Source organism: Etheostoma spectabile, chromosome 1, assembly GCF_008692095.1.
Source record: "Etheostoma spectabile isolate EspeVRDwgs_2016 chromosome 1, UIUC_Espe_1.0, whole genome shotgun sequence".
NCBI lineage: Eukaryota > Metazoa > Chordata > Actinopteri > Perciformes > Percidae > Etheostoma > Etheostoma spectabile.
In genome coordinates this window covers 22,474,115-22,486,177 of record NC_045733.1, presented here as the reverse complement: position 1 = coordinate 22,486,177, position 12,063 = coordinate 22,474,115, and the positions used below count along the sequence as shown (strand labels likewise).

General features: G+C 40.3%; 1 protein-coding gene across 1 annotated transcript in view; it reads right to left on the bottom strand.

The window, feature by feature from the left end:
- Positions 1-12,063, bottom strand: part of LOC116692225 (neural-cadherin-like) — a 347,629-nt gene that overhangs the window by 229,931 nt on the left and 105,635 nt on the right. Inside the window, 1 exon segment of the mRNA XM_032520340.1 lies at positions 6,924-7,173. Within this exon segment, the coding sequence (XP_032376231.1) occupies positions 6,924-7,173 (250 nt within the window).

Sequence of the window (12,063 nt, the reverse complement as noted above, 5' to 3'; positions counted from 1 at the left end):
GAAGCAGCTGTGAGGAGCTGACCTGACAAAGTCTCTCTCTCTCTCTCTCTCTCTATAAAGTAAATACATTTCATAAATTATTTAACCTCAGAGTTACTGCATGGGGGCACCAAATTATTGTTAATTGTGAAAGATTTTTCAAAAATTAAACTGTCTAAACATTCAACTCCAATAACTGTATTTGTCCCTGAGGGGCATTTCAAAATTCATTCCAACATATTATAGCAAATATAACTCAACCTATTAAATAACAACATTGATGATAGGCTCACTAGCCTAAAGGTAATATAGCCACCCACAGATACAGTTAATCATAAGAATTCACTGTGTCACATGTATGTTTAACATTAAAAGATTATTTATAAAATCACGCCAACAGTTAATTTTTAATAGCTTAGTATTCTATGCACTAAAAAGGTATGTATATAAAGGCTTTAGGCCGCCATACTTATTGTAGGGACAGTTTAAAATGCAACTTTATTTCATACAATATATGTAATAAAGAGTCCCTGCATGTCTCACTTTCAAAAAAGGGGTCCTTGGCTTAAAAACCATTGAAGACCCTAGGTTTATTGTCTTTTTTTAAGATTATTTTTTGGAGCAGTGACAGTGGATAGACATTAAAGGGGGAGAGAGATGGGGGATGACACGCAGCAAACGGCTGCAGGTCGGATTCAAACCCGGGCCACTGCAGTACTCAGCCTACATGGAGTAAACTCTCTTACTGGGTGAGCTAGAGGCCTCTTTACAGTTTTTTTCTGTTAACTGTAGAGCCGCTTTATTTTTAGGTTGTGTTTCAAGTGTAGCTTTACGAAACCAATTGGATCAAAAGGAGAGAATGGGACATAGAAGTATTGCAATTTTTTTTTCCTTTTCACTAATATTAATACCAGAGAGTAGCTGCAATTGAACCAGGGCAGCATCTAAAGATTACTTTCAAAATCAATTAATATTGGTGCCTTTTTCTTTGGATTACATCTAAAAACCCAACTGTATGCAGCGGTATATAGGCCCCTGAAATGTCTGGACTATCCTAGCATGTGAAAAGGTCTAAGATCTGACAGATTACATGCCACCCACTCCTTCTTGTTAAGAGCTGATGCGCGTGTAGCTAGGGCAGTGCTTCCTCTATGTTGATATGTTGTTGGCGGCCCGCCACGGTAAACTTTCTGCTGCCATGGTATCAGAAATAGGGCAACGCACAACAGGGCTTCCGCCATGTACACCGCCGCTCCTTCAGCTGTTTATGAAAAGTCATAAAGTCATAATTACACGAGTCTGCAGGGCATTCTGCTCTACTGAACTCAAGCGAACTGTCATCCGCTCTCTTTCCCTTTTAGGGTGAGCAACTGGAACAGTGACAGGACGTCATCACTCACAAAGTCATGGCAACCAAGTAAACAACAGGGTGAGTACTACTTGTCACTCAATCTTAGGCAAAGTGACAAACAGCAACAAAAGCCGCGACATGAAATCTGCACTCAGGCAGCTACGGTTTATTGGAAAATAGCATTGTGGGCAGTGAATGTGATGATTTTACTGTTTATCTGACCCCAGATGAGACAAGAAGCTAACGATAGCGAGCGCTGCGGTCCCTTTGCCCCCCCGCTGCAGGAGACGCTGTATTCCTCCGACACGCTGTATTAACATTAGCTACTGTTTTAAAACCGTATTCCAGGTTTGTGGGGGTGCATCTTTGCTCAAACCCAACATGAAAAAAGTAGCTAGTAATGTTTACTCAGCGTTTTGTTTTGTTGTTAAACTGTGTAAAAGGACGTTAAGTCACTGGTTTCAAGTAACCTCCCTACGGTACCGTCTATTTGCTGGATGGTTTCAAGGTAACAGTGGGTAGCTAACATTAGCAGATAAGCCCATTGACAGAGACATTATAGTTCATATTTTGGCACAATGTTTCTGACTGTAGTGGGATGTGAGATGATAAGAAGAAAAACTACACACTGTTTTCAGGTAACGTTAAATCTTGACATTCAACAACCCCCAACCTCGCCGTAGCTGGAAAAAAAATCTAGAGGAAACACTGGCAAGGGAATATGTTGTATTCTCGCTTTGAGGCCATTGGCAGCCAATAAGCAAGAACAGCTAAAAGTGGAGGTTAATGGATGGGTGGGTGCAACTCTCACACCCTTCTCCCTATCGGACAATGACGCCAGGAGAGCTTCCAAGCAACACCAAGAAAGCAGTAGGACCTTAGGGTATGGGCTGGCGTATCCTCAAACTATGTGCTGACCAACTGTTGCCCATGTTCACAATTACATTCAACCTCTCATTGTCTCAGTCTATCATACGCACGTGCTTCAAGACGTCCACCATCACCTCTGTGTCCAAAAAAACAAGACCAACAGGCCTGAATGAACACCGCCCAGTGCCAGTCACATCTGCATTAATGATGGTCAAAGACAAGCTTTTTAACAGTTACACTTGCACACATTAATTGCTCATTGAATTTTTGTATTTGTCTAGCCCATACTGATGTCTTGTATAAATGTCTCTGTCCTTATGTGCCGAAAACCGTATTGCTGTTTTAGTTGTCCCAATTTGTCTAGTCCAGATCAATGCCTGTACACGTTTGTCCCGACGTGCTGTAACCATCTTCAATGTTTTATGTTTTTGCAGAACAGGAACCTGCTGAAAACCAGTTTTTAAACTGAGTCAAGCCTGTTTATATTGTAATGTAATGTTACTTTTTAACTTTCTTATATAATAAATATGAATGAATGAATGAATAAATGAATGAATGAATGAAGCGGCTTTATACATGAATGACTCGGGGTGAAAAAGGCAAGGCAGAGCCTGCATAAAATTCCAAGTATCCCCTCAAATACTGAGAGACATTTAGTGCGTCCTGGCGGGAAACATTACTGCCTGGAACTACATCAGTATATTACAGTGCTGGAAGGCCCTGCAGAGATTGGTTATTTCGGCTGAACATATAATGGGTGGTGCTCTACCCTGCCCAAATGATATTGACTCCAGGCGTTGCAAGAAAAAGACCAGGAGACAATGCCTAAGATTGTCCCCAATGCATATCTTTAAAGGGGTGATAGAATGCAAAACCGATTTTACCCTGTCATATGTGAATACCGACAGTTTGGTGGGTAAATAGGACATACAAAGAAGCTTTAAATCCCATTGACATGCCTTTCCTCTGAAAATCCCACATTTTGAATCTGCCGCTGAAAACGGGCGAATCTCAACAAAGCCAAAAGATGACGTCAGGATCTCAGAACCATTAGCTTTGTCACGCCCATTACCGTATAAGGAGAACGGTCCAGCCCCAACATCTACACACAGGCCACTGACCTGAGACCAGCTCCTAATGGAGCTAGCATTAGCTCAGTTAGATGTCCGACTGAGAACGCTGCTTGTGTACTCTGACGGGATTTACTAAGAAGAAAGTTTGGAATATTTCCCAGGATAATGACAATGAACCAGGGTCGTAAATGCAGAGTCCAGGCTGTACAAGGAACGGTGACACTTCTCATAGCCTTCCCAAGGAAGCAACCACTGACGGGCTCGGCTGCTGTTTTAAGGAGATCCCAGGGAACGTTTCACCAAAGACAGTTTTCAAAACTTTGGACAATTTAAAGCAGGATTGCTAAGCTGCTGTTGCTGTTCCGACGGGTCTGGTCATCCCAACCACAAGCTGTAAGTAGGATTTCGTCATTAACATAACATTGGCAATGCTAAGGTATCCTGTAGCTAGCATAGGCTGAATGTGTGTTGATAACTGTAATGGCAAAGGGGCTAACGTTTCATTTCCTAACTGTTCCATTCGAATAAATACCCCGTGTTGTCATGTAGCTCCATCTATAGTTCACCATGCATGTTTGTCCACTTGTCAGGTTCATTTTATTGTATTTCAGCAAGAAAGCTAACTGCAGCTGAGTAGAATCATGATCGTTTGGTTGCTGGCTAGCGCTAAGCTGTAACGTTACTCAGCTAGCTAGCTAGCTCTGTTATCCCGTTTGCTTCGACAACAGAACTGGAAACGTTATCATTTCATATGATATCTAGTCAATCTCGTGAAAACAGTGTGTATATAGACTGCAATGTATTGATTTGCAGTTTTTTTTATTTCAGAGCAACGCTATGTCACAAGGACAAGACGCGAAAGATGCAGCTTGCCAAACAGATGCTCCGAGTGTGTCATCTCGGGGGACACAACTGTCTCATAAGACATCAGACCGCACATATCATACAAGGTAACCTTTCTAATTATTCTTACAAACCAGACGTCTTATAGTGTTTGTGTAGCATTGTGACTGGGTAGCATTTAGCAGAGCAGTGTTATCTAATGTTATCATGATGAGTGAGTGACTTTTATCAAATATGTGAGCCATTACCAACACATTAGTGAATTATTTAAAGTAGGAATAGAACTATTCATCTGGATTATCACTGATTGGTCTGATCTCAATCAATTGCATTTCCTTTTGTGGGGGGGGGGCTGGTGAAAATAATTTGGACAATAGGCAGGAATGTGTTTGTATACAACAGGTATGACTGAATGCTAGATTGTGTGTTGACGATGCCTTTTGCAGGTATGTACACGCCCTATGAACTTTGTCATTCAACAAAACAAGTCTTTAGAAAAGGCAAATGTGAATGGGGGACAAATTGTCTGCAGAAACTGGTTTTGTTCAGTGAAGGAGTGAGACACAAACATGGTCTAGAGACATCAAGCCTAATGGCCGGCCATATAAATGTAAATCATTTCAGATTTAAGCTGCTCCCACTGTAAGACACTTGTAACAACACTGGTTAGAGTCCTGCTTTGGCACAGCTTAGAGGTTTAGCAACTGCTTTTGCTATGAGTCAACTGGAGTATTTTGCTTGGTGTGTGTAAAAGGTAATACAGTTATGTTACAATATTTATGTTTTTGTTTGATTGTATCTTGCAGCCACAACGGAAGACAGCCAAGGGGAAACTAATGTACAGACGTCTGTTCCCAAAGGCCAACAGGGGAGGTTACACCGTCAAAGAAGTGAAGACAGAGACAAAAGTTTGTAAGTTAAATATTTTTTTTATTACAACAAAAAATACTAAATTGCATCTTATCGGCACTCAAATAACTTTTCACACACTGCAAACAACAAATCTGAATGTGCAATGATATAGGTGCTAAAATGACTTTTCACACACAACAGGCTATGTCTTAGACCTGATGCGACTGGTGTTTGAGGAGATCATCCACGACCCCCTTCCTTATCTGGAAGCAGTCTGTGCCCCAGGACCTGTGTGCTCAGCTCGACAGGCACCCAACCGACTACTGCCCTGAAACATCCAAAACTCCCTCCACGCTGCACGACACAAGAGGGGTCACGGCACGGACACTTCTACCAAGAAAACCAGCACCAGCTCACAAAGTCCTATAAGCCTGTGTCTGCATTGCCTACAAGAGAACAGGGTGTAGTGGACAATCACATTTTTTAGATTAAGAGTAATGATGATTGTTTTGAAACACAAATAAAGTAATTTTGTTGTCTTGATAATACTGTGTTTTTGTAATAATGCTAAATCATAATCAATGCGTATTGTTATAAACATTTTATTAGATACTTGAACTGCTAACAGTGGTATCAAATTGGCTTCACCTTTCCATCCATCTGATTCTCAACAATGGCCATGGTCAACTCTGTAAATATCATTGCATTTTGCAAAGAATATATATTGAGGCACGGATGAAGGCCGGATGTGAGCCATACAGGTTATCCCCTCAGGAATCTAGGTCATCTTATTCTTCTGACCGGGTAAAAACAAACATAATGAGCCTGTTGTTATTTCAAATGTTGAATGAGCAGAAAGCATAAAGTAGCTTGAGTTAATGTATCTCTAGTTTTATTTAACTGAGGTATTTATTGGCAACATATTTTCCCTCTCCTGGGCATGTGTGCCCAGTTTCCACAAGAACACCTGCCAAGGTAAGATACTACATTAGATTACTACATGTTAAGAAGGTAATAATCTCATAGTCAGATGATCTAATCTGCATGATAGTAGTTCCAAGATAACATTAGACGTAGCATACAAACTGAACAGAAAAAAGGCTCCTGTCCAGCTAAATGGACGTCCTGTTGTAAGATAACATTACTTCTGGGTGGTTAAAGAATGTACGTAACTCATAATCACAATCAATCACTATTCAGCAGGAGAGTATACGGTAACAAATGTACAATGTGACTAAGAGACTTTCGTTGAGAGCAGCTCTATGAACTGGCCACTAACTTTTCTGCCAACTGGACATCTTGACTGAAATTGCGAGGTACAAGTTGTAAAATATTTGTCCATGTGCAAATTAATAAGTTATGTTGCTTACAATACTAAAAACAAGGCTAATACAAAGTTATTCTTAGGCTACAACACTGAAGTGGGAGTATTACACTAGTGTGACAACAAACCTCTAATGTTGAAAAAGCAAGTAAATGCTAAATGACAAAACTTACCAGTCTGAAGAAGTCATTTCCAATTTACTGGCAGGTGCTCCTCGATGTCAGATCCTTCCTCTGATTCAGGCTCAAACAGATACGGTAACCATGCTATCGCCACCTTGGATGTTTTAGTCATGTTTGTGTGCCGCAGCAAAGCTCGTTGCACACCAACCAATCAGCGCGCAGCTTATTTAAATATTCATGAGCAGACCATATAAGGCAGAAAAGCTCTCGTTTCAAGCCAGGTCAATTTAGCAGGGTGGTGTGAGGGCCAAAAGAACAGCTAAAACAACATTTTTAGCCCAACAAATGTTACATACCCTATCAGGAGACCTCAAAGAACAGCGTGATATACTCTATACAACCATTCTATCACCCCTTTAATATCTCCTTCCATCATGCTTTTCCCTCTTAGACACTGAACAATTGTGTGATAATTGGGAGTTTAGAAGCCCAACTCTTACAGTACTTACATATGTTGTGAGAACTCAGGTGCCTCATCGTTGACGTTCGCCATTCGGATCCGTACTGTAGTTGTGCCTGTGCGAGGGACATCACCCTTGTCAATTGCCATCACTACAAACTCGTACAGGTGGTTGGGCCTCTCGTAGTCCAGAGGCCCCACAGGGAAGATGGTCCCATGAGGGGAAATGGTGAAGTCTGGACTCAGGGTGTAATAGGTCAACTCAGCATTCTCTTCGGAGTCACAGTCATTGGCAGACACTAAAGACGAAAACATAGAAATGGAGAATAGAAAATAACGTTAGAAGTTAGATGGACATGGAAACAAAGACAAAAACAGGAGTCCATAGATCCCAACTTTCCTAATCCCCTAAATTAGGAGTCTTCAATGTATTTTGAGCCAGGGACCCATTAACTGAGAGGGATAGCACAGGGCCCCCCTACTACATATACTGTATAAAATTAAGTTGCATATTAAACTTGGCCTTTATACATACCCTTTTAGGACATAGAATACTAAGCTTTTCAAATAATTGTTTGGCATTATGTTATAAATCATGTTTTAATACCAAACATACATGTGGCACACTGAATCCTTAGAATTAACTGCATCTGTGGATACCATAAAGCCTACTTTGCCTAGAGGCCGGTAAGTCTTTCAATGCTTTATTTTTATTTATTTTTTCCAAATAGGCGCATAAATTACCTAAAAATAAGTTGGAAATAAGTTACGACACTTTAGTATTTGAAAAAGATATTTGAAAAAAATTATAATTTGTTGGCTGGATAAATGATATTCAGTATTAAAAGACTAAAGTAACAATGTTTAGGAGTTAGAAGAATTTTAATTCAGCTGTCGGGATTCCATCATCGTTTTGCACTATGGAGCACCCATTTCTTATTTAGTATCTAACTTGGATATCTAAATATGTCTAGGTCTTTTTCTTTTTCTTTCTTCATCCCTCCAGGGGTTCCTGATATATCATGTTCACAAGAATGGGACAGATTTGTGGTTACAGTGACCTTAACCTTTCGGTTGCGGCCCTGGCTGCCGCCTGTCCAGAGGCATAAAAATCAGAAATATATGAACTTGAAGATGCTTGGGTGGATTGTTCTTTTTTGCAAAGTTGAAGTTTGTTGTTGGAACAGCAAGTAACAGCACATTCCAGTATAGGGTTACCTTAGCATCTATTAAAACTGGTCTACGTGTAACCACTTCAATGGCTGCATTTCAAATATTCAATGACGGTAGCAGGTTTTACATGCTCCGCTAGACATTTTCCTCAATACAAACAGCTGGGCAGAAATGGTTACAATTTAAAAGAAATTTCACACACACTGTTTACAAGTGAGACGTCACGGCAGTAATAGTGGCTTGCGTAATTTCTGTACAGTATATCCCTAAATCTGTCTTTATTACTTCACCAATGAATTGAGGCAAGTGGTGGTGTCTATGGACAAGGGTTGTGCAGCGACTGAGCTGCCCTGTGAAAAACACAGACCCTAATACTATTTCACTATGTTTCCACCCTTTTTTCTGTCCTAATTGGGTTTACTTTTTTAATATAATTCACATCTTGCAAGAATTTACTAATTATGCCAATCAAGCATACTGATTCAAGTCAATGTGAAAGAGAAAATATAGTGGAATGAAACAAGAAAGTACAGTCTGTTCTCTTATTAATGCAGAGCAACGTTTTCTTCTTGTTTCATGTATTTGAGAAAAAGGAACTCAACTAAAGCACAGGATATCTATTCACTTTTCATGTTATGTAACCACAGCGAAGATTGAAAAGGAAGTGATGCTCCCACTGACTTAAATGTTCAGTTCTCTAACACAAGGGGAGTATGTGTTATTTGCACAGCATGCATTGAAAGGACTTTTATTTAGCAACATTTCTGTTTCTAGATTACACATTGGGAATCCATGGAGCCACGACTGGCTTAACCACAAATTGATTGCCTTGCTAAAAATGAAAGAATCCACCAGGGATTTGAATAAGCATATTTTCCGCTAACAAGTCATTTTGCCATCAACTTCTCAATTCTCAAATTCACCTTACATTGCATTTGGCTCGGGTTCATACACACAGAAAAATAAACACACACACACAAACACCCATGCACATGAATAAATATACACACACACACACACACACACACACACACACACACACCACACACCACACACACACACACACACACACACACACACACACACACACACACACACACACACACACACACACACACACACACACACACACACAGTTTGCAAACTTACATTCAAGCAATGGAGAAACTAACTATAATTAGAAGTGAACAATTTAATGAACTCAAATTAATAAATTTAACAAGAACATCAATTAATTAACTCACACGCACAGTACCTAGGTAAGGACTACTAGCCAGTCAGAAGCAGAGTATGAGAGAATGCCAGGCTAGCAGCTAAGGGAGCATTATAACGTGTGTTACAAAGTGATGCACATTCGTTGCGGAAGTAAAGGCTGAAATACAATAGAGAAGTTTGGAGCAGTTTCTGAACAATGTTGTCTGTTGGAGACGGAATGTCCCTTTGGGGGGGGGGGGGGGGGGCTTTGTGCTTTATCACTTTGTAAACCTACAATGTGCACAAATATATGTATATATATAATATATATATATATATATATATATAACACAATCAAGGAAAGGGAAAGCCAAAAGGCATAATATGAGCACTTTAAATACAAAAGACTGTGGCCTGCAATCTTGTAATTCTGAACAACCATCAAATTAAAATAAAATCAATTACATTTCCAAAAACTGGAAGATGAAAGTGCCTTAAACTGCAACTGCAACAGAAAAAAGCATCCCCATATTACTAATTTGAACACCAGTGAATTTCAGGTTAAGAAAACTTTGGTGAGTGGCAAATCAAAAGAAGACGTTTCTTTCACACCTAACCATGTCAATCACTGCTCATGCACACACATTCATTCTCTATTGTGGGGGGAGGGGCTTAAGAGACTGTTTTGGGCTTCAGCAGAAAGGGGGAAGACTGACAAGCTGTCAATGTTCAAATTTTTTGTTTAAATCCTGGATCTTCACAATACTACCTACAGCACATTTAATAGTCAATCTTTGAATTTCTTGTTGACTGCAGGGAATAACAGCCTGTAAGGATGCTTAAGAAGCGTGGAGATTTGGATCTTCTTCTGTAAAACGGATGGCTAAGACGAATGAATGTTTTTACTTGTTGCCAATGGCTGGCAAGCTACGAGACAGTCTCTGGATGGGCGCCATTTTGGTTTGAAAGTGCCGGCATCCAAGCAGTCTGTCAGTGCGTCTGTGGCACAGGAAGCTTATGAGTAAAGGCTGATGCTGATCCCCAATCAGTTAAAAAAATGCCCATATCCACTCCGATCTGATTCTTGCGTTGGTATCTGGACATCCCTAATAGGCTACCTACCCATTCTTGACAGAAACAGGGCCCTACAGTATCTCCCAAACCCACGGACAGTATTTATATTTTTTTAACTGCATGAAAGTGTAACATTCAGCACACGAGGAAAAGAAGAGCAGGGTGAATGTGAAAGATTAGAACTATATGATTCAGAGAAAGGTTTTTCAGCCGACAAAAGACAGGAGAAAAGAAAACATTGTAATGTATTGTCAAGACTGTAAGAAGGTCGGATGTTTCATCATTAAATTGCCAAAAGCATTGGTTAACAGCTGCAAAAAGTAGCTTCTCTAAATGTATTGTGTCAAACTGCCTCCCTTTTAGCACGGAAAAACACTGCATCAAATCAGGTGTGAAAATGGCAAATTTCTGTTATTTAGATTTATGGTCAGATTTGCAAGCAGAATAAAGTGAATGTATGTGTGTTTACCCTGTACTACAACCCCGGTTACAAGGACTGACATTTTTATGAATTGCAACTGAAATGCAGCCGTTTTGTTGCCGTAAAGTGATGAATACCCTCTCATCTGATGCGATGGGGAAAAAAAGGACGGCAGTACTAGTGTCTGCCCGGTGTCCAATCCAATGCAGTGGCCAAACACATGTCACAGATGAGTCAATATTTAATTTACTAAGTACAGATTTGTACTTTTTAGAGCACCCGTTGAGCAAGTATTCATCAGCATGTCCCTGTGTAATCTTTAACCAGCATTGTTGCCCTGGCATCATACATTGGGGGGGGGGGGGGGGGCAGTACATTGCTGGCTGCAGCTCCCATGTCTGATTGGCATGTAATGATTTGCACTGAAGATGAAAACTGCAGGAGCCTCAGATCTCTACGGAAAGCGAGATAATTGGCTTGCTTGGTACTCTGCCGGGTTTTTTTGCAACTTGGCGAAGTATGCATTTGTCCACACTTAAGATGGAACTGATTATGGGATTACTAGCACATGGTTTAGCAAAACGATGCTGGATGCCGATTTCTTCCAGCTCATTTAATTTAATACTGAGACTTTTAACCTGTCTAATCAAGTAAGGTTTTTTTTAGAAGGTGTGGCTGTTGAGCTTCAGTTGCACTCAGCTGGGTAGAACTGTATTTATTATAACATGCATTAAGGCATTAATGTTTTAAGTAATTTTGAAATGTAATGAGAAAAACAGTGTTTGGCAAAGGACCGCCCTGTGTGAGCCATTTTCCACCTCACCAAGTTTATAAGCTAATTGCCTATATTCACATTTGCAAATTGGAAACTCTGGAAAGATTCTAGGATATAATCTTTCAGATATAATAAACAGATACACTGAAAGTTTGGTAATTTTTAATATTGGGAGCTCCTCGCTATTTCTGTTTGTTCTTTTACCAAAGATTCTTGCAAAAGTAAAGACAACCCTTTACCAACCCAAATGCACAAACATGGGCAGACAGACAGACAGACAGACAGACAGACAGACAGACACAGACACACACACACACACACACACACCAGGGTGAAACGTTGCCTCCCATAGTGCACCTGTTTACGGCAGCAGGCTGAGTGCCCGCTGTGCCTCCTACGCCATGCACCTCAGCCACATAGTCATCAATAACTTCTCCCTCATAAGCATTTACTAACTTTTTTTTAAGTTCTGGTATGGAGTGGACGGTATGTAACGGTATGGAAAGTACACCATTATGAATCCACCGGTATGGATTTTCAATATATCGTGCC